This window comes from Triturus cristatus, chromosome 1_2, assembly GCF_964204655.1.
Source record: "Triturus cristatus chromosome 1_2, aTriCri1.1, whole genome shotgun sequence".
Lineage (NCBI taxonomy): Eukaryota > Metazoa > Chordata > Amphibia > Caudata > Salamandridae > Triturus > Triturus cristatus.
Window position 1 is genome coordinate 174,601,119 of NC_140580.1, and position 23,562 is coordinate 174,624,680.

The following is a 23,562-nucleotide window of genomic DNA, read 5'->3' on the forward strand; positions in this document are numbered from 1 at the left end:
GTACTGAACAATAAGGAAGCTTGGCGAGAAACCCATGTAGGAAGTGTAAGCCGTGGTAGTCGACAGCGAGGAAGCGCTGCACAATTGGAACGCAGAATTTAAGGTACTCTAAGGCTTCAAAGATCGGAATGCGGCGCGAGCAACGAACGAAACGGAGTCTTGGGGGTAACAGTCGTTGATGACTGGTGTGTTCATCCAGTAATACTACTGATCGCAAGAAGTGTGGCTTCATGGTGGGGTGTAGTGTTTAAGCTGTGTGTGTCATACGCACAGGCTCCTGCTATAATCAGCGCCACTGCAATTATACGGCAGGGGAGGATCAAAATATGTGGCAGGGTCGAGTAAATTATGCTGCAAGAAGAGCCAAATTATACGGCACCTTTTGTGATAGTATTACTTAATTATATTGTCATTTTTACACTTGTTAACACTGTCTGGGCATTGGTTGCACCTCAGTACCAGTCCAACACACAAATATAGCAATAGGCTACAGAAAGGTGACCAGAAAACCTTTGCAAAGGAGCTTCCACTGCACAGCAACACGACGCAGAGTTTTAACTAACGTGTGAACCCGTGAGCTAGAAACAAATATTTTTGTTGTTAAAATCTTCAGACTATGCGGCAGATGATAGATTATGTGGCAAATCTACAAATGTGCGAAAATCGCTGTACAATCGCATAATTTCAGTGGCTATAATAGTGTTCTTAAGACTTATACTGCTACTGATACCACTCCTCATACACTATACCTCATATACTAATTAAGATGAGTGTTGAGTGTGATATTTTAAGTCCCTCTTATTGATTCAAGTATTATTTTATGTTTTGGAGGAGCACTGGCCACCGGCGTACCAAAACTTGAGGGGGCTACCCTGCAAAGTGCATGGAGGCCCCCCCTCCTCCTCCGGACCCATTAAGGAGCACTTGAGACTGGGGCTCCTGCCCATGCACAGTAAAGGAGGATCTTATGTTACGCCACTGGCGCCCCTGAGACTAAGGTGCGCTGTGAACCATTCGCTCTAATGACGTTATTGGAGTGTCCAAAGAAGCCACCTTCTATAGAAAACAACTCGCAGTCAGAGCCTCTACATACATCTTCCTGTGATCCCTGTTATCATTAGTAGTAGGGAGGCCATAACAACACATAATACAATGGCCAGTGTTTGCTCAGGGGCGCAGCTTCAGGTGGCGTGTTTGGGGTGTTACACCCTCATAATAAATATATTTTATGATAAATAGTTGGGTACAAGTGGTTTCAGTTGGGTATGGTGAGATGCATGTTGGATTTCACCAGAGATATTTACACATACACAGATAGAAACGCACACCCACACTCCCTCTCTCTGTTTTGAAAGTCTTCAAAAATGTTGGTTATTCTTACAAAATCTTGTTTCCTCTAATGTAATAATCCTACCAAACTACATTACTCTCACTTTCCACTGCCCCATAAGTCCCTCTCATGCGCCCTCCTTGTTGTATAATGTATTTTAACATTTAATGCCTGTTTTAGTGTTGGATAATCTGAAATCCCACCCCCAACCTCACTGACCAAGCTATGCCCCCGTGTTTGCTGCTGTGATCTTTTAACATGCAAGACATTGCTGTCTGTCTTCATCTAATATGCTTTATGGAAGTGAACCAAGACTACAACACCTATGATGTTAGGTTGTCCCAAAAAAGCCCAGTAATGCTGTTCGTAATAACAAAGAATGAGGTAGTCACGCTTACGAGTACAGTTGGTCACCATGTTGACACTAGGGTTGTCCATTTTGATGTATTCTTACTCTTTGTCCCTTAAATGTGCATACATCTTGATGCATTTGGATGGTAAGGGATGCATGGATAGCAGTTTACTAGCATGACCAGGCTTGTCATTTTGTGGGAGGGGCATTAAAACCAATCAAGAAAATCCGCTGTCATGGATAGGTATCTCCTCTCAGATACCCCCAAAAATTGAAAAACTGTCCCCAGTGAGAGTGTAATTGGGGAGAGAGGGCTTGTGTTTCTTATTTTTGTTTAGTAGTTCTTTAAATATGAAGCATCTGAGGAAGGGGCATGGGCTAAGTCTGTCACAAAAAAACAAGCATTGCAATGCAGTCGTCTCGCATTTACGCAAGTTTAAGCTATTGGCATTGTAAATGACAATGCCTTTTCTTTATGTTTTAAAAACGAAAACAAAAATAAAAGGCATTGTTATTTGCAATGTCAATAGCTCAAACTCTCGTAAATGCGAGACCTATTGCATTGCAAATGCTTGTTACTAAAATGTAATCTTATCTTATATCCCGCTGTCCTCCCTTCTTTAGCGCCGAGACACATCCAGGTATTTGTTGCGCTTTATAAACTCATATGAAAACCAAGCACCAACCTGCATACCGTGGTAAGGCATCCATACTCCCCACCAGTGCGTGTACTCGCCACCAGAACGGTGTCCCTCTACTCTGTGTCCACGGCCAGTTTATATACCCATCGCATGCGGGTGTTCAAAGAGCGGACTTGTGAACTAGGCAGCAAACTGCAGCTGCCTGAAGAACCCGCTCCAGTCTTTGTACCACCGCCACGGTACCACAAACTGGTCTGTGTACCACCGCCACAGTACCACGAGCTGGACTGTGGAGCCACCCACCCCTGCTTTAACGAGTGTACATACGCTCTGTATGCAGAGCCGGCCTATATACCCATCCTCAATGTGTATATAGTGTACCCTCGCCTGGGCAGCCAATGGCAGCCTCACCATGCTGTCAGTCATTTCTCAATGTACATCAGTGTGTTGAAGCACTCGCCGCTGAAACGTGCGGCCGTGCTGAGTCTTCTTGCCTGAAGAACCCTCCACACCAGAAGGCAGAGTCTAGCTTCCAGTTCCAGTGGCATAACACAAGATGCTGCACCCCACACCACAGGGGCTGCAGAGGCCTGTGTTATGGCCCTGTCCAGTTTTAATTAAACGCTGCTCTTTTCCCACACGCCGGTGCTGGAGGAATCCCGTTCCTTGGCCAGGTTTCCAGCTCTGCGCGGATGGCCCCTGTTGACATGGGAGTGTTTGATGCTGTTGCCATGGCAGCGGCAGAGGACGACCCTGCCCTTCCAGAGCCCTTCTTCCAAAGGGATGTTTCAAATAACTACGGAGCCGAGAATGGCCTGATGTGCAAGGGCTGGAGGGAGGGGCGCAGGAATGCAAGCCCTCGTCATGTTCACCCCGCGCTGCCACTCGGGACCCCTCGCTATCTCTATCGCGCCATAATACAACACCCTCGCTCCGCCGTACAGCACCCAGCCCTGTAGCACCCCGATCTCTTTCACACAGCACCATCACCGAGCATCCCATGACCCTGGCATTCTGTGCACTTAAACTCCCTCCTCTCGCACCCCTGGCTCAGGGTAAGCACCCCACTCTCCAGCACTTCAATCTGTCACACACCACCCCCGTGTGCTCCCGCCTCTTCATACTTGTCACACAGCACCATTCACTGTCATAACTGCTCCCCTTCTCCAGCAGCGGCCCAGGGCACCAGGCTCCCGTCACCACACACTCCCTGCGGGGCCTGTTCTCTGGGTCCAGAAGCGGTCGGTCGTCACTGAGCGGGATCGTGCGTGGGTTTCCTTGTTTACCACCGTGTGCCAGGGCTGTGAGTACATCTGAGCTCCAGCTGGACACCCCTCCACTCCCTGGAAGGCCAGATGCCCGAAGGAATTAAGTCGCACAGACCGGGCTTGCCCTAGGGCAGGTTGACCGGCATCCCAGATTTGCCAGGACAGTCCCGGGTTTTCAGCAGCTGTCCCAGTGCAGATTTCAGAAAAAGATCACAGAGCGCCAAGCGAGAGGGAAACAAAAGTGGGCACGCACGCGAGAGTGAGCAGCCCATCTGTTTTCAATTATCGCGCCCATGTCTGGGCACGATAATTCAAAACAGATGCCGCCCGTGCAGGTAACCGCAAGCATTAGGCCGTGGGCGTCAACATTGGGACAAAAAGGTGGGACAAAAAGACGCCTTTTGCCAATTGCATGCAGTCTTTTTACAAAGATGCACACAAAGGCCAATGGAATGTCAGGACTTGGAGCACGAGCTTGCTCTCTCGTGCGCGAAGTGCTGGTCAGCTCCAAGAGGCCGGATCCTTAGTGCAGCGCATGCGCGCTGCGCTAAGGCTCGACCTAAAAGCGTGTGGGCTGGAGCTCTCCAACACATATGTTTATGGAAAACCGAAATATCACAAGTCACAAATATCCACTATGCTCCAGGACAGGTTATTAAAGGCTTTTTGGGAAGTAGAAGTAATCAAAAGTTCGTTTTTTAATGGAAATTGCTAGCAAATTCTGGGTTGACAGCAGACCGGTGTGCTCTGTGGACACATTGATAGTCGTTCGCTAAACTTTGTGCTTAGTGTCAACATAATGATTGTTGAAACTGATTTTTTTCATTCATAAAAAGGGAGCCATCTTGTATCACAGTGTTTATTAGGACGCATGCTCGTATTTTTGCTGCACAAGCAGCACAATCTCAGTTACAATTAGATCATTAACTTTTACAGAAATTACTGGTGATACCATCTAACTGTTCCCCACACCCAAACCCCTGGATCTGGGCCTGAGCTTTCGCATTCTTATTACACTGATAACTAAATAATGCCGTTTGGGATCTATGCATAATGGCCTCCTCAGGCCATGTGATGCCTTCTGCTGCCATTGTAATCCACTGAATGCCAATGTGGAGATCTGGGCGCACAGGAACCCATGAATGTAAATGTCCCAGGTAGTTTCCAAGTGTTCAATACCTTATTTGACTGTATTTGTAAGAGATCTTAATTTCAGCAGATATGCGACTTAGGTTTAGGAAGATTTCCGTTTCCCCCACATCACACAATATGGACCAGACTTAAAACTCCAGTGTCCTGGACTCTCAATCAATATTTAAGAGAGATGGGACAAATAATGTAGAGAAAATTACGAGAAAGTAATTGTTATGCTGAAAGACCGCGTAGGATGATGTTTTAAGGGTAGATTGAGAAATAGAGTGAGCGAGGAGGCCCTTACATATACCCCATTTAATGCTAAACGCCCTCTTGACTGATTATTTTCACCTTCTTACATAGCGCGGCCAACCCTGAGGGAGTGGATGGAAAAGAGGAGGAGGGGAACTGAATATGGATCGAGAGGAGGCCAGGAAAAAGTGTAAGACATAAGTAAAGGAGTGGGCGATTCGAAGTATTGGAGATGAAAGAACAACAGAAAGAGAGAAAAAAAATGTGAAAACATAGGCAACTCAAGGGAAGTATTGTGGACAGTCTGTCCTGTTTTAGCACATGAAGAGTGATTTAGATGGCTTTTAAAGAAGAACGTTTTTTTTTTTAACTAAAAAGGAATAATTATATTTATTTGTAGGTATTTATTTATGAGGGATTATATACACTTTGATGATGCAATTTAGATAATTTAGCAATCCCATACAGAGAGGACACCCAGTCCAATCCAGAAGTCATGTATTCAGGTAAAAAAAACATGATGTGGTTTTCTGCATTCATACATAGGCTGGTCCGATACTCCATGTGAGCAAATACAATTATTTCTACTTAGGAAAACCTCCCACGCATACCCTCAGGTGGCTTACATCCACGAGGTTATACATAGTACTTCGACACACCTAAAAACTGAACTGGGCACCAAAGACGAACCCAAAGCCAAAACAAAAGAGAATCGCACGCACAAGTGTATGAACAAGCTTGGCAGACTTGAGTCATGTCTCCTCCCTCTGACGTTGCACAAATGACTGATGCAACTATTTGTACAAAACTACAACATATCACCGTGTTGAGTGAGCAATGGCTAAGAGAAAGCACAACCAAAGACAGAAGTCCCGAACAGAGGGCAGACACACTCAATAGTCTGGGCAGTTCAAATCTCTGCTGTAAGGATATCAATGACGACAGCAACTCAATTTACAACTATATCTCCACCTTACACAGAGCAAGGGAAATAACAGGGCCCACCCAGGGCAGCTAACACCGTGCTCGCCACGTCGGCCTCTTCGCCAGGTGATTTGTCACATTCAAATAAAAAGAAAAGGTGAAGTAAAAATGCATCACCATTTTTCACACTTGCCTTAATTTTGCTTCAAAAAAGGAGCTCTAATATATGTTCAATGTAGAAATAGTAGTCAGTAATAGAAGGGTGGCACTGTGCCCCTCTCTTGACCCCTGCCAATCCTCAATGCATGGTTTAACATTAGGCGTTGGGGAATTCTTTTAAGTCGGAGAAAATGGTGGCAATGAGTACTGAAAAGATTTCAAGGTGTGATCTATTGTTTTTTAATAAGTGCTATTTTGTTTTAAAAGCAGGTGGATACAGAACACACTGGGACAAGTGTAGCCCCCATCCTCCATGTTTTCTGTCTGAGGTGGTGGAAACATATACTCTGAGGTCCCACACACTGGGGTTGAAGGCAAGCATCAGAAAGGGAGGAGAGCCAGGAGAGGGTGGACTAATGAGGAGATTAATCTGACAGTTCTCGTATACATCTAGATTTCAAAGGGGACGCCCAGTGAAGTTATGTTTACCCGGTACTGTATGACTAGCATTCTAGAACATTTCGTTGCTTGATGACTGTTTGGGGTTTGATATTTTTGTGAGATCATTCAAGGACTGACTCTTTTCAAAACAAGTCTCCCACAAAGAAATAAGCAACACTGGCAATAGTGAATCTCTTCTGGGTTACTTGTCACAACTAAGCTGTATTTTAAAATTATATATGAGGGTAAGGAACCTGCGGCAGACCTCTTTGTGTACCCAGCAACTTCTGTGGTATAATGTAAAGATCTGTAGTCAGCCTAGTCATAGCTTTGACACATAATAAAATAGCATAGATGGTTAGTTTACTTGCTAAAAAAAAACACAGTGCATAGCAGGTGTGTCAGCGATTTGTATTGTATGTAGATAGCTCAATGGGTTTTTACTTCTGTTATAGAAATCCTGGCGTGGACCATAGATCTTATGTTTCAATCTTTGTAATACAGCTTAGTGAATTATGTACTGGCATTAAGGAGCTGCATACAAACTGCAAAGCATACATGTAAAACCTTACTGTTTTTTCCTCACTCTTTCTTTATTTTGAGGCTCTATTAAAATGTACCTTTGGATAGTAATAAAGACTCTTTGTTGTATAAATGGTTATTAGTGTAATTACTCAGATTGACAGATGTATTTGGCATTCATACAGCATATATATATATATATATAATCACTTACACGTGAAGTTTAGAAAATTAAACAATCTGTCCCTAAGTCATAGTTTGTCTCTTGAGCACTTGTGAACTCAAAAGCTGATAGTCTTGGTTTCCTGGTATCAAGGTGTTAGGCTCCTACTAGTTCCCATTCAGGGAGAGACTCGAACAAAAGGAGTGCTGATGACCCTTTAAGTGAGGCATTTGTGTTAGGCCCAGTTGGAACTGAAATTAAGAGACCTTCATCACCCCTTGGAGGCTGATATGCTGAACGCAAAGCACACAAAATGCCAACGCTGCTGAATGTGCCCCAGTCGCACCATTAGGCCAAAGGTAGCATACTTCACTGAGGCCAGATCTAGTAATAAAGCAAAACAGTGGTCACTAAAGGGGGAAGTGTGAACCTCTACTTCCTTGGAGAGGGTAATTTAGACCATTAGGAGATTGGTTCCATTTCTAAATTGGACAGTTTTGTTTACATTTTTATCAAATAGAGAAAAATCATTGCAGTTTTATACTTAAATCGATTTGTAAGTAAGAAGGTGATTCCAAACAGCGCAACAACTCGGTGTATGTGAAAATAAGTGAATGTAAAATATGTTGGTGCTCTACAATCTATGTACATAAATAGTGACTGATCTATGATGCAATGAATGGTTGGTATACACTCTGACAAAGAGTGAAATGCTCCAGAATCAGTTCACTATTATAGTGTCAAGTTAGCGTTTCGACCATAAGCATACAATTTAGCCAGGGTCATCATCAGGACGAAGGTTTGGGATGCACCTGCCCAATGTATAGGATGAACCAAGAGATATTTTCCGAGCGCCATTGACGCATGTGATGCTTCAGAGGGAAACTGCCGCATCGGATGGTTTGGGACTGGCTGGGATTTGGTGCCCAATCTATGTGATGTGGTCCCCAATTAAAGCATGTATGCAACTGATTGGGATTCCTGGTTGGAGTCATGTGGATTTCCGTGGTAGATATTTCGGCCAGAGCATAGAACACAGGCAAGTGGTTGCCTCTAGTCACTGTGCTGTTTTGTCCTTGACTTTGTGAATAAAGTAGCAGTGCGTAGCCTGAAACTCACCCACAACGATCGCTAGGCTGCAGAGTCAATCGTTTTGAGTGAATCGAAGCTCAGCGGTCCGCAAGTCTGATTCCTGTGCTACTTTATTCACAAGATATAGCACTCGTAAGCGTTCAAATTGCTTTTTGTTCTTGATTTATTTGAGCCTTTTCCTATTATTAGTTGGATGAATTATTGTTTAATTAATTTCAAATGGCCATACTCTTCCCATTTGAGGTTCCCCAGTCAAGGACAACAGAGCATGTGTTGTTGAAAATACCTACTGCGGAGATCCATTTACCACATACCACACAGCTCCAACCAGGAATCCCACACAGTTGCATATATGCTTTAAATGGGGACCACAGCAAGCACAGCTAATCTGTGTAGTAGGTGGGCCCAAAGAGAGACTGTGGTCGAATTGAAATCCTAAGCAGCACATTGTAAGCCCCATTGTCTGTCAAACACCAGTTTCCAGTGGCCAAACACAAATCAGCAGTCAGAAATCTAGTGGTCCTCGCTCTCTTCCTACAGACAAGCATGCTAGTTTTATTTGCTTACAGCTTGCAGCCCCTCACCAACTCGGGGAGATCCCTCATGCATTGTTTCAGTGCATCCAGTTATACACCCAACTTCAGGAGGATCTGGGTGTTGTTGGCATACATATAAGAACAAACCACGCTGGACCACATGAAAAGGGTCAAGGACCAATTAACACTTTGAACAGGCTAGAAGATATAAACATTCCTGGTACAAGCCACTGGTCAACAATCTTCAGGTTGAGAATCGAGGAATGGAAGCTGCCTCACTTCCGTTTGTCTGAAGGGTTGACATTAGGTTGAGGCTGTGTTAGCCAGCCAAATGTGCAGTAGACAGTCATGCAAGATGGAGTTCTCAGTTGTGTCACAGGCAGCATGCGTATTAGGGACACCACCTACCTCCTCGACCAAACACAGATCACTAATCATAGAGAGCAAACAGACCCTGTGCCTCTATGACGGCAGACATCACATCTGTACTTCATTCAGAATACTATTGTTTAAAAAAAAAATCCCAAACTTTGTTGCCACCGCTGACCCCCAGCAATGCAGAGGCACCGGATAGAAGCAATATTGGCCGAAGACTGAAGAGTCCAAAGTATATTTCTGTAAGAGAGGCAATACTACAAACTGCTATAGTAGTGAGAGATTGTCAATAGGTAAAAGGAGTTGGACGGAACCAGCTATTTGTTAGAGAACATGGACCGGGCATAGATCAGGGGGCGTCTAAGACTTTAAGCTATGAATCAATTTAATTAGTAGAAGTTCTGTAATCAACTTAAATTCTAACTGAATGTAAAGGTGAGCAACCTTGCAGTCAGAAGTTTGAACATTTTTCAAGAGGTTATGGTGAACAAATTGTGTTACCTATGAAAGGTTGCCGCAGAGAGCTTTGAAGGCCAGTACAGAGGTACTATACAGCAGAAGCACTATGGGGCATATTATCAAGGGTCTTAACTCTGCTTTTTTGGCTTAAAAAGCCAAAAAAGCGGAGATAATGTTTTCGCCCTATTTACAAGGCAGTGCTAACATGCATTAGCGCATGTTAGCAGCCTTTTTACCTACACCTCGCTTTGCATCTCTAATGAGATGCAAAGTGGGCGTTTCCCACTAACGCAACACGGGAATCAAGGAGTTACAGCGCTACTCCCTATCAACAAGCTGGCAATACCTATGTTGGAATCTGCGCTAACCGCAGATAACGCCGGTAGCTAACGTCTGCTAAAAAGCAGACTTAGCTATACATATTATGGGAGGTGGATTCTAACGCTGAATTCACATCTCCCTATTAGCAGTTGTACCGCCGGATTTCCAGCGATGTGCGCGGATTTCACCGCTATCGCCGTGGAGATATGTGTTGTAAATAACGCGATATCTCGGCGATTAAATCCGGCGATAGCCGGCGTTATGCTAATCCGCGCTAAACCCGCCCAGCGATGTTTATCGCTATTTTTTGTTGATATGCCCCTATATTCTTAAGTATCTTTTTGCCTAATTAATGTCAGAGTTTTTTTAAAAAGAGTGCTGCTGCACCACTGCTAGCAACCAGTAGAGGGAGGCTATAAATATGACAGCATTTTTGAAGGACAGGACCAAGCATGCAGCTGAGTTCTAAAGGATTTGAAGGCGCTAGATAAAGTATTTAGGCAGTCCAAGCAAAAAAAAAAATGTTACATCAGTCCAGGCAGACTGTGATAGTTGCTTGGACCACTATTTTACAATTATGAGAATCTAAAAACGTAAAACAATTTTTCAGCACTTTAAGAAAGAAAATGCTGGTGGAAATAGTGTTGTTTATATGCAACTGGAAAGTAAGGCTAAAATCTAAAAGGACCCCAGGTTTTGAGCTGATATAACGAGGACAGAGGGTCGAGCATTGGATCCCATCTCTGAAGGCCACCAGTTTAAGTTCCATAATTAGGGACCGCCAAAGATCAATTTTTCGGTATAGAATTGTCTAATGAGATCATAGTCTTTCTGATATTTCCTTTAATCTGATTTGACCTTGGATTTCAAAGTGACTGGTTGTGTCAAAGGCCAGGGGGATTTGTGTAGGGCATTAATGTGTGTAAAGAATTGCACCTGGGGGACTTCATCCCAGGAATTCCTAAGCCACTTGTAAGACAAGTGGCTTAGGAATTCCTGGGATGAAGTTCCCTGAAGACCTGAGACCATCGGAGGCGATGAGGAGAAGTAGTGCTTGTCCACAAGGCTCCAACACATTAGACTGTAGTCTTGGAATCGCTTGTGGTTAATATTCTTAGAGTTTAGCCACGGTCAGAGACTGCCTTTATTTTAACACTGGCAGGAGTTCCTGAAAGGCTGTTCCAGCCCATCTCTAAGATGGTAAGACGATCTGTAACGTCATGGGGGGCTTGTATCAAATCCAAGCTCTTAACAGCGGTATGAATGGGTTTCTTTATCAACTTGGCAAACCCAAGAAGATGTAAGATGCTCAGGAATATCATGGTTGCGGTTGGCAGATAGCTAGATTCATCATCCACTGATAGACCTCTCAACATCACCCACATCATAAAACCAACTAGATTCAAGATATTCTCTGCAATTAAAACCGTACATTTGTGATTGAAGTCCCCATTGTAGCTAGACGCATAGAAGACTAATGCCTGCGTCAAAATGCACCTGGCAAAAATGAAGTATTTGACAGTATTTCAGTTTGCCAGTTCCAGACGGTTGAGGGTACAGGAAGAAAGCAATCCCAAGCCACAAGGGCAATTCGTCCTCTTAAGTTATCTAATCACATCTGAAATCGAGTTGCCAGATGTTTCCTGAAACCAACTATCTGCTGTGCTAAAACATTTAGATCAAAGTCCTTGAGTGACTCATATATTTTAAGTGAGTGCCACCAATGTAGTAAGATTTTTAAAACAAACATTTTGACTTGTAGAAACCCAAATTGGGTGTCTCAGGCCACATGAAAGAGCTAAGTTGGCATCTGACATTGCCACTGACAAGCAAGACATTTACTGCGATTTCTGTTAGGCTGCACAGGTTAAGGGTTTCAAGAGGCCAACATAAACCAGGAGGGAGCGACGACTACTGTGATTTGGCCAAAAGTATGTATCCGCAATCTGCAGTTATTAGAAGTAGATGGTCTAGTAGCCTTTTGTACCCTTGCTTTGGGAACGCCGTTGTCATGTCGCTCTGAAAATGTGTTACGCCATTAAGAGGGCAAGCACTGAACAGCGGCCTTAGCCCAACTGATCTATGAGAACGACTTTTAGGAAATGGGGGGCATGAAATGAGACAATGCAAGTAGATTTATAACTGAAATGTGTTATTAACAAAATAAACTCTGCAGAGTATGAGCAAGTAAAGGAATGAAGTGAACAAAATAGCTTTCCAGCCAAATGGTGTACAGCTACTGCCAACAAGAAAATAATAAACGAAGGCAACAAAGGAAAGCAATCATACCTTTCTAAAAACAAATCGAGTTTAAAAGCTGAATCAGATACCTCAAAGCGAGTTTATTTGACTCTGGTCTTTAAACATTGACTTGAGTGTTTCTCTACCTAACGTTGCAGACTATCAGTTGGGAAAAAAGTCTGCTCTCTGAATCATGTAGAGGCCTCTGGAGGCTCTTACGGGCTGCAGTGAGGAGCACCATGCCAGGCACATGCTCACACCTCAAGAAGTCCACCCAATGAAACGACATTGAGAGCATCATAGTCCACGTTTCTTAAAGGGTGATCTTGCGGATGACAAGATGTAGCTTTCACCTCATCCCACATGCTTCTGCCTCTCCACCAAACCCAAATGAAGAATAAAGGAAACAGCCGGCCCTCTGTCACGACAATAATAGTTAACCTGTTGCATACATCCCAATGCATGTGCTGACCTGTCCCACTTCTATCATGAGATGGATGCCAAATGCAAAGACACAAGGCTCGTCACCTCCCCTTACCCCCAGTTCCCAATTATTGCAGTTGTGTCCAATGAGCCACCAAGACGAGCCTTACTGAGTGGTCAGGTCCAGGCTAACTTCCACTTCTAGGCTTCACAGAAGTGCAAGCAAGTAGATCTGCAATAGCCAATTAAGAGATCATGAATTATCACATCAGATCTTTTTTTTCCTTTCGTAAGCAAATGCACTCCCACAGTCAAATATGCACAAGGACAGTGTCGGATATGTTTTTCTTTCTTGTTTTCCTTGAAAGACTCTGGCTGGTCACTGCTCTTTCTTCTCGTGCACAGCTTCGACTTTCAGGCACAACGGCCAAGGATCTAGTTTATGTGAACCGCAGACTTTGAAAAATGCCTATGGTTGGTGTGTGATTGCACTGCCAAGCGTTGCATACGTTCGACAGAAATGGGAAGCAAACTATTGTCTTTCTCTTGAAGAAGAACTCGAGTGACCCATTATTAGGCCGGAGAAGGTTCCATTTTCTGTAAATAAAGCATGGCACCTCTCCTTGTGAACAGCCACCGCCATTTTTTAATGTGGGTTTTTTGTGACATTGATGTGCCTCCACCATTGACGAACAGCCTTCCATGCACCTGCAATATAATGTGTGTTTAAAATAAATAAACATAAGGTCTACGATAAAAATATTAGTGCAAGAAGAAGAGATATGGAGCTTTTTTGTGCCTTCAACTAGATGTCAAAAAAGAATTTGTTTAGGAGGGTTGTGTGGCCAGGCATCACAAATGAAACTAAACATTTTGTTAGGATTTCACCCTTAACCCTTTGGTGGTCAAAGTAATTCGTCTGTGTTGTGTCTCATGCTCTTGTTAGTGTATCGCCAGCCAGCAGACCTTTACCAGATGGGTGGGAGTAGCAAGGGGGCATTAGGGGCACTACGTTCTGACCTTTCGCTCCCAGTTGAGCACGGTTTTACATAATTCCTTTAGAAAATCTATTTCGAGTTTGCTGTAGGACGCTCAGTTTGTAGCGCTTGGCTGAGGGACATCGAGAAATGTGACTTCACCTTCAAAATGCACTTGATAAAGGCTCTGAGACTACAGTGGTTTAATTACAAATGTATACTTATCTTTAAAATATTGCGCATTTTTGAGCCTGCGAATTGCAATAAAATATAATTTTAAGTATTATAACATTGGCACCAGGAAGCCTCTTTCGTTGTCTGTACTTAAGGTGTTTCCGCTTCTCTTTCATGCCTGGCTCTTCCTCCCCATCTTGCACATTCTTCAGAACCCTGAAGCAATTTTCACCTTTCTTCTTTCACCTGCACCATTGTTTACCCCGCTGTTTTATTACATTGCTCTCAATTCAGCCTGTCTCTCTCATACTGTGGTGGATACTGAATTCCCAGAGCACTTGTTCTGAAATCTACACGAGTTTTCAAGATATAGGGGCCACATGTACAAAAGGTTTTTAGCATTCACAAGCGGAGAATCGGGCCTATTGCGACTGCTAGATAGCCTTTTGACATGTACTAACCCTATTTTGCGAGTCGGTAACCTATTCCTGACTCGCAAAATAGGTTTTGCGAGTAGGTATTAGGAAAGGGCATGTCAAGGGTGTCACTTCCTAATAACGAGTCGCAGGGGGATGTATGAATGTTTAAACGACCGGAATGCGGTTGCCAAACATTTGCAGTTTACCACCTACTTCAGTCGCAAACCGGACGGGGTGTTCAGGGGACCCATTCCCCTTTGTGACTGGTTGTGAATTTTTTTTTTAGAGCAGGCAGTAGTCCCACAGACCACTGGGCCTACTCTTAAAAAATGAAACAGAAATGTTTTATTTTTATTTTTGAAACGCATCCCGTTTTCCTTTAAGGAAAACAGACTGCGCATTAAAAAAAAAACATTGCTTTATTCAAAAGCAAACACAGAGGTTTGCTGTCCTCAGCAGGCCACCATCCCTGTGTGTTTAGCGATGCCCAATAGATCATAAATTGCGACATACCTCTTGAATATTGATGGGGTAGGTCAATTGCAACCCCATTAGGAATCGCTAAATGTGTCTGAGACACATTGGTATATCGCATTTTGCGACTTCCTAATTGTGAGTCACAAAAAGTCACAATTAGGAACTCGCAAAATGAAACGGTCCTGCGCGTGGCCCACAATATGGATCACTAGAATAAACTGTGTAGAGTTTTTCCGTTATGTTCCTTATTAAATGTCTATTTCCATGGAAGTCAATGCATTTTCATGCTTGGTCAATTTCCATGGACTCTCATGTGATGGTAAAGTGGGGTATTTTGAAACCTTTCTTACAAATTTAACCAAACAAATATGTGATCTGTGATATCAGATCACAATTATCGAGAAAAGGAGCGAAGAGTGTCAGCCCTTTGCCGAATGGAACGGGTAATCACACCACAGGCATAGCACTCTGTTCTCATGCATTGTTTTCAGTGAAACACTATATTTGTTTCTATTTCCTTCTCAGACTCCTTGGCAGTGCTGGTAAAAGCCTACACTACTCCTCCCAGAAGTGTGACCATGTAGGGTATAACGATAGAGACATTCTTGATCCATGCTTACATCAGCCAACGTATGTGGGGCACGCCTTACTTTTTACCATCACAGTACTTGTAGGTCTCTCTAGGGTGACAATGACTCACCAAGCAAGTGAAACACAGCCTTACACAGAAGCAGATGATCTAAATGTAGGAGGAACTCCACACGTAAGTAGTAAACCACAACATTGCACATTCCCACATAAAATGAACGAAACAAAACTTTTACAAAACACTGAAAAACGGTATCAGTCCAGGAGCCACTTAAAATACATACAAAAACACATTTCCTGTCCTTCCAGGCCAGGGAGAATACTAAGATGGAATGAATAGCCAACTTAGTTGGGAGTAAGGCTCCTCATTTCTGCTAAATGACTTGCCCCTTAAACCACATTATCATTACTATTCAAATACTCATCTCCACACATGATAGGGTGTGTGTTACAAACATTCCCAAATCCTAATGTTTGGATTGCAAGACTGCTTTTTATTCTCGAATTGACTGGAAAGTCTTTTGTGGGAAAAACTCTAGAGATTTCAAAGTGTGGATGCAAACCCTCTCCAAGGATGGCGGCGAAATCTGAATCAGACACTTCCAATGTATACGCCCTCTGCTGTCTCCTAGTAAGAAAAAGGACCATCAGGATATTCTGCATGTTGTTTGGGTGATTTCTTGCCTATGGTCTTTGACATCCAAGGATCATTTTTGGATACCGACTAGAATCAGGTTGGATAGGCCCAGCGGTGTCACTATGGGGGTGCGGACCGCACCGGGTGACACCCTCACACGGGGTGACACCAACAGGGCCGGCGTGTGCAGTGCAGAGCATGCCTAACCTTTCAGGAGGAGGAGGTGCCTGTGCGCAGTGCGCACTGTCTGCGCGCCTCTCTAGGCAGTGGCGTCACTAGAGACTCTAGGCCCGGGTGCAGGCGGCTGATGTCATTCCGAATCCCGCATGCGCATTGGGCCCTAAAAGTGTGCATGACTGGCATCACGAGTGACGAGGAGGAGCAGAGGTTGACCACCCGTTTCTGGGCCGCCATAATTTAATTTTATTCCAAGGCTAGCCGCCGACCGACGTAGCCCCCCCTGTCTGCGACCAACACAGCAGGTGAGTTTCTCCGGCAGACTGGCACCAATTGATTAATGGTCATGGGTCAGGTGGCGGTGGGTGGTGGTCAAGCGGTTATGCTGCCTGTGCGATTAATGGTTATAGGTGGGTGTTGATCAAGCGCAAGCGTTTATGCTGCTTGTGCAATGCAATTAATGGTCATGAGTCAGGTGGTCAAGCGGACGCTGCGGACCGGTTATGCTTATGCTGCCTGTGCTGTGTGTTGTTGTGAGGGTCGACTTTTCACTTTTGTGACTTCTTGAGCAAGGTGCAGGGCGGAGGCAGTGCGTAGCGAGGTGGCCTGCCTCTCTGATCACTGATTACGTCGTCTTCGAGTAGTGGGCCCATCTTTTGAGCTGTCGGGACTCGGGAGGCCTGCGAAGAGACAACTTTCAGGCACAGCAGCTCTGTGTACATGCTGAGGCCTCTGGCCTGCTAGCGTGGCAGTTCTTCTCTGACTCTTACTGAAAACAGTGGCTGCAAGACGGGGTTCCCACTCTTTCCTCTCCTTTCTTTTATTTGCACCCCTGTGAAATGGATCCAAAAAAGAAAATCACTTTTGCTGGAAATCAATGTCGTATTTTTCTGACATTTAATTCCAAAGTGCAGCATCGGGAATACAAGTTTAAAAAAATGAAAAATAAATAACTAAATAAAGTAAGACAGAGTGGTAGCAAACAGCCAGATTTATTTTATTCACACCCAAACACAGTTTTTCTCAGTGGGACAGTATGGTGTTCAGTGGGGAAGAGGATGTGGCACTATGGCCAGAGCTACTGAATTTGGAACTGGGGAACCAGGTTCAGCCTTAATAACCAGTACGCTGGACCACTCTCCTGAGAGAGCAGTATCTCATGCTAGACCTTAGAAGGCTTCGCAAGACATTAGAAGCCCCGGTGTCGTAGCACCAGCAGGTGGACCCTAGCATGACAAGTGTAGGTTAACTCTCAAGGCTTGTCCACCACTATTCATACTGAAGTTCACCTCCAGTCTTGAGGGCAGGCCTATGAAGCAGCACACCCTAGAACAACAGTGACCCTGTCACTGAGATCACAGGACCCTTGAGAAGGGCCAGCTCTAGTGCGGTGCAACCGGTGTGACTGCACCAGGTGCTGACTTTAGGTGGAGGCATCATTTTTGCAAGTATATTATGGTTTTAAAAGCGCTTGCTGCCTCCTTCCTATCCTCCACCAATTTTCGGTAACAATAAAAATGTCATGATGACTCTGGTGATTAATGTTCTTCGTAGAGAGAGATCGGAATTATGTCTAATGGAAGATTTGACTCATGGAAAGGTAGCTCAGAGGGTTAATGTACCTGCTGCAAAGAACATGTACCATGCAGATCACAAAGTGCACATAATGTAAATAGGCCAGTGGGCTACTGCTTTTGTCAGAGAGATCCTTTTGTTACTTGCAGTTTATAAGTTAAAATCCTAACATAGAACAGTGAGCTATTAACTGTCATATACTCCGCAGCAACACAAATCACATTTTTTCTTAACTTTTGATACGTTTGAGCTACAAACAATTTATTAGTTTAAATGGTCAGATCATGCTGCCGATCGTGCATTATGAAGCAAATATGGCAGAGCAATTATTATTTAGAAAACATTTGCAAACTAGGATTTTTAGCCATTCATGTTTGAACTGCTGTTGTGGAAAAGGGAGAAGTGCTGATGACAGAAACTCCATGGCTCGAAGACAAATGGCTTCTGCTTTTTATCGTATTTGAGGACATTCTGTGATTAGAAGTATATCCCACTTTGTGAATACATTTTACTGTCAATAACCCATTATAACCTTAAATAATCATGTGTATCCATTGGTTGATAAAACTGGGCAGTGAAACCAAACAAATACAAAAAATTGGGATGTTTGCGCATTCTGGCAACACCTCTGGCTCCGCCCACTGATCCAATCCTTGGGTTATTTGCGCCCTCTGATTCTCCGCCCACAGTTCCCCTACTTTTTTTCCCCCACTTCGACCACTGATATCGTGTTGCCGGATAGTGGGAACACCACACCAGTACAAAGTACCATACCTATGATATTATAAATTCCAATAAACTGTTGACTACCAGGTAGCCCACTGTACAACCCGATTAATGAGTCATTATCACACTGTTGTTAACAGGCACAGGGGTCTCTGTCTGTAGAGGCACGGCTGGGCGCTCACTGTCTACACAGCTTTGGGTGGTAGAAGAATAAATTGGTTATATTTAAATTCATGTTTCATGCTCGACATTTCATTTTTTAGTGTTCTCTGTGGGAATGTCTGTGATTTATGACTGGGTATCCTGGTGCTCTATAAGGTAATCATTTACTATGCTTTAAAAGTTAATACAATCTAATATGTAATGAAAAATGTGTTGAAAAATGCTTTGTTTTGACCTTTCTGTCCCCCAAATGTTCTTGGGGGGAGAAGTTCAACCCCCCCAAACTCCCCCTAGTAGTGGTTGCTCACTGCGCTTGCTCGCTACACACCATGTGGGGGCTGGTCTCGCTTTTACTTTGTTCTCTCTGATTCACTACTTGTGTTTATTTTTGGTGCTCTCTGAAAGAATGTCTATGGGTACATATGACTGGATGGGTAACCTAATGTTCTTTAAGGTCATCATCTACTATTTACTGTGCTTTGAAAGTTGATACAATTTGAATATGTAATGAAAAATGTGCTGTAAAATTCACTATCATACGACCTGGCAGCCATCTGTAATTTGAAATGTGAAGACGACACAAGGGGTCAATCTGTGGCGCTATCATTTTTCAGACCATTTACTTCTCTCACTCCCATCAGAGTACAGGAAGGGGGCGGGGGGCTATATTTGGCTGCTCTTAATTGGGCATTTATGTGCTATTAAACGGAGACCTTTATTTGGAATAGCTTGCAGGAGCACCCCGCCCCCCGATGTCCAAGCCTGGGTGGGAGGCTCAACTACGGTGTCATTGTCACACGACTCCACCATGGTGGAGAGCTGCCTGGCAGAAACGCATCCACCAGTTAAATCTGGTTAAACCGCCAGGCACGCACTGAAATGAGGGGGAAGCCGTCTCCTCGGGGCAAGCAGGGATGCCCCCTCCTCAGGAGCAATGATTATAGACTTCGCTATCCCCCCAAATTTGGTCCTGCTTCCGCACATTGAAAATTCTGCAAATTTATGTGAAATTGCGCATAATAATGCGAAATGCAAAACTGTACTGTTAGCAAGAAATTCACACTTGTGTCTGCTTCGAATGTGAGAATGCATTTTGCGCTAAAAAAAGTACAAAAAAACACAAAAGCACCTCAAACAACAGCCGCTCGCTCTGTCATTCGCGTTGTTCCTGTGCAATGGGCATTCTCTGTAATTTTTTTATGTCGAACAGTGCGTTATTATGTGATGTGTCATAATAGGGTATGACTGAAAGATGACCAGTCCACCTCTACGGAGGGCCTTAAACTGCACTGGAGCACTTCTCACACGTTTTTATTAACTTTTGATTTGCTTCACCTAAAGACAGAATTTTATTTTTGCTAAAATCTACAGGGTATGCAGCAGGACCACATTACAAGAGGCTTCCAATAATGCCATGATTCCCAACTGTGGTTAATAAAGCAGAAACAATTATTCTACTGAATTCTATATTTTCATTTGCAGTGCCTGTCTTTATTGTTAAACCGTTGTACTGTATAATTTAACATGTTTGTTAATGATGCTTATTAAGAAAACGCAATAATGAGCATGTTTGCTCAGCGAGTGATAGTCAATCCCGGCTTCTGTCTTTTACAGGCTTATTACCATCGATAAAATAGGCGACAAGTATGAAAACAAAAAAAATGAACAGCGACGCAGGGCGACTCACAAAACGACCAAGATGAAAACCTCCCAAATCATTTGCACGAACCACTTGTACTAGAGGTGACACTGACATCCTACATTTGACTGGACCCGCCGTTTCATCAGCCCATGCCCACTACACGTGCTTAAAAACACGCTTTGCTGTTGTTGGTGTTTTTAAAGTCGCAGTTTTTTTAATAATAATAGTTCAAGGATATATTATATCAATCATGCCACATGGAATACATACATCAAAGAGGCCAAGTGGATGCCAGCAAAGGAAGGTAAAACATGAATCACTCTCAACACTACGTGGATCCATGCTTCAATATGTCAAGAGACCAGATGATGGCCAGGGTAAGGGTTCATCAAAAGACACAGTTCCTCGGCCACCAATTGATAACGCTGATCCTGATGCTAGTATGCATTCTGCAGAAGAGGAAGGAGTTGAAATAGAAGAAAATGAAGCAGAAAAACAAGGAAAGGAAATGGAAATTCAAATGGATGAATTTGAAGCAGATAAGAGTACTGAAAGTGACTCTAACCATGATACTGTAAATGAGATGATGAATGATGTTAAAGGGGAAAATTTGAATATTTTAGATGATGCTTCTTTTTGGAATATACCAGTTCCAGATCATTTGCGGGTTGTAATCATCAAAAGAGGAAGTGCTTCTTTCGAGAACAAAGATGGCCCTTTCAGAATTGCGACAACGCAAGATCCAAAAGCAAAAGGAGATGTTCACCAGCTATCAAAAGAGTGGTTTTACAAGGTGATGCCAAATGGTGAGAAAGTGTTGCGGTCATGGATGGTTTACTCACTCGTCAGTGAGAAATTATATTGTTTTTGCTGCCGACTCTATGCCGCTAATCATACTACAGACACGACATCCAAATTTGTGACTGGGTTTCAGATGTGGTGGAAACTGAGCCCGAAAGTGCAAAATCATGAGACATCTGAAGAGCACTTACATTGCCTTGAAAAATGGAATACATTGGCAGCAGGACTTAGACTGCACAAAACAATTGACGCCGAAAGTATTGCTTTGATGGACATAGAGAAGAAAAAGTGGAGAGACATCTTGCACAGGTTGCTCAATATCACATTGTTTCTTGCCAAGCAGAATCTGGCATTCCGGGGCCACAAGGAAGATGAATCTTCATTGAATAAAGGAAACTTTCTTGAAATGGTTGAGATGCTTTCTAAATATGACCCAGTGCTGAAAGAGCAAGCACCTAATGAGATTAAAGCGAAGCACATGTAAACTCAAAGCATCAGTATCTTATCTTGCACCAAAAACTCAGAATGAGTTTATACATGTCCTAGCAAATCATGTGAAGGAGAAGCTTGTCATGGATATAAAATCTGCCAGGTATTTTGGGATCATGTTCGATAGCACACCTGATACATCACACACTGACCAAATGTCCGAAGTGATCAGATATGTGAAAATCCAAAATAGGAAAGTTGAAGTAAGAGAAGTGTTTCTGGGATTTTTCCCTTTAAAGGGGAAAAAAGCTGTTGACCTCAGTTCTGATATTCTTAAAAATCTGGAAAGTGATGGACTCGACTTTATGATGTGCCGCGCTCAAGGTTACGATAATGCTGCCACTATGGCTGGAATGCATGGGGGTGTACAAGCCCTTTTTAAAAGAAAGAACAGGAAAGCTATTTTTAATGGATGTGTGGACCATTCGCTTAACTTGTGCGGCCAACACTCTTTTGCTGAAAATGCTTTGTGTGTGACTTTTTTTGGAACTCTTGAGACAATGTTTTCCTTCTTTGCTACTTCTACTCACTGATGGGATGTTTTAATGGAGCACACTGGAGTCTCAGTGAAAAGACTATCAACAACACGCTGGAGTGCTCATCATGCTGCAGTAAAGGCAGTGAAAGAAAAATTCGATGAATGTGTGGCGGCAATTGAAGCTCTATGTGATCCAGATGAAAATTTAGACACAAGAGGTACAGCCCGAGGCCTTTTGCCTGCTGTCTGCAATTTCACGTTTCTGTGCTACCTCTATTTTTGGTGTGATGTACTTGAAGAAGTTAATCTTACACAGCTGTACCTTCAGACTAAGGGCTTAACTCTTGACAAGGTGGTGACAAAGCTAGAGACGCTAAGACTTTTTCTGTACGACGAGCAGCGTGATCATCTAGTGGAGCAGGCAATTGAACAGGCGCTTTTAAAATCAGACCAATATGGAATTTCAGTAGAGGGTAGACCCAGTTTCAAGAAGAGGATGACAGATGAGAAGACAAGAGATGATGGACTAACTCTGCAAGAAGAAATCAAGAGGGCGATGCTTGAGTGTATTGATCGTTTCCATTCTGAACTCCAGATCAGATCAAGAGCCATCAAGGAAGTAGCAGCCATGTTTGAGGCTGTTCAAGCCAAGAGTTTGATATCTGCCACTGAAGAAGAGTTACTGGTGTCCATTCCAAAATTGTCCACTTTCTATGATGAGTTATCCGAGGGAGAGCTTTTATTAGAAATACCAAGGCTGAGAAGGCACCTGAAGGCAGCAGAGATTGATCTCAAAGAAGCCAAAGACTGGTCAGTATTTGATGTTTTGAAATTCATAGCTGAATCGGACTTCCTAGAATCTCTCCCATATCTCTCAGTGAGCCTACAATTATTTCTTACGATCTGTGTGTCTGTGGCTTCATGTGAGAGGAGTTTTTCAAAGCTGAAGTTTATAAAGAACTATTTGCGATCTACCGTGGGACAGTCAAGGCTTTCTGATCTTGCAATATTATCAATTGAAAGTGATTTGGCGAAAGGAGTTGATTTCGATGAAGTAATTAACAAGTTTGCAGCTTTAAAGGCCAGGAAAGGAAAGTTCTGATTAGTCGAGATTTAATGTGACATTGTAATTTTTACTATAGCATACTATTCTGCAAACCCAATACAGAACGGTTACAACCTTATCTCCTGTAACAGTAAAATTTAAAGTTTAATGTTAAAATAAAAATAAAAAAGTAACATATTTTCTATGTAGTTCTTAACTTATTACAGTCTTTTACCTCTGGCCTTGTTGAATTCAATTTTTCTTCTATGGCGTTTGTAAATATAGGACCTACATTTACAAACTTTACCAAGGATTCTGTATGGTCCCGTTATTTGCCAGCTGTGTCCACTGGCGGACTCGGAGCGAAGGAGGTCCATGAGGTAAGTCGTGAGGGGGTGACACCATGAGTTACCCGCACCGGGTGACACCAATCCTAGTGATGCCACTGGATAGGCCGCCACTAAATCCCTCATTTCAAAAGATCCAGGATTTGAGGCTGAGATTCTGCAGTTTTAGCTCCCCAAGCTAGCTTTGGATGGGAACACAAACATTAGTGCTTCAG

General features: G+C 43.4%; 2 protein-coding genes across 2 annotated transcripts in view; one reads left to right on the forward strand and one right to left on the reverse strand.

Annotated features, from left to right (window-relative positions):
• On the forward strand, positions 1–23,203 carry LOC146867024 (zinc finger MYM-type protein 1-like). Its single transcript, XM_085603434.1, has 2 exons — positions 1–103; positions 20,160–23,203. Exon 2 carries the CDS (start codon positions 22,023–22,025, stop codon positions 23,055–23,057), a length of 1,035 nt encoding a protein of 344 aa, XP_085459560.1. The 5' UTR covers positions 1–103; positions 20,160–22,022; the 3' UTR covers positions 23,058–23,203.
• MXI1 (MAX interactor 1, dimerization protein) overlaps positions 1–23,562 on the reverse strand; it is a 125,784-nt gene that overhangs the window by 85,875 nt on the left and 16,347 nt on the right. The gene's annotated exons all lie outside the window — the stretch shown is intronic.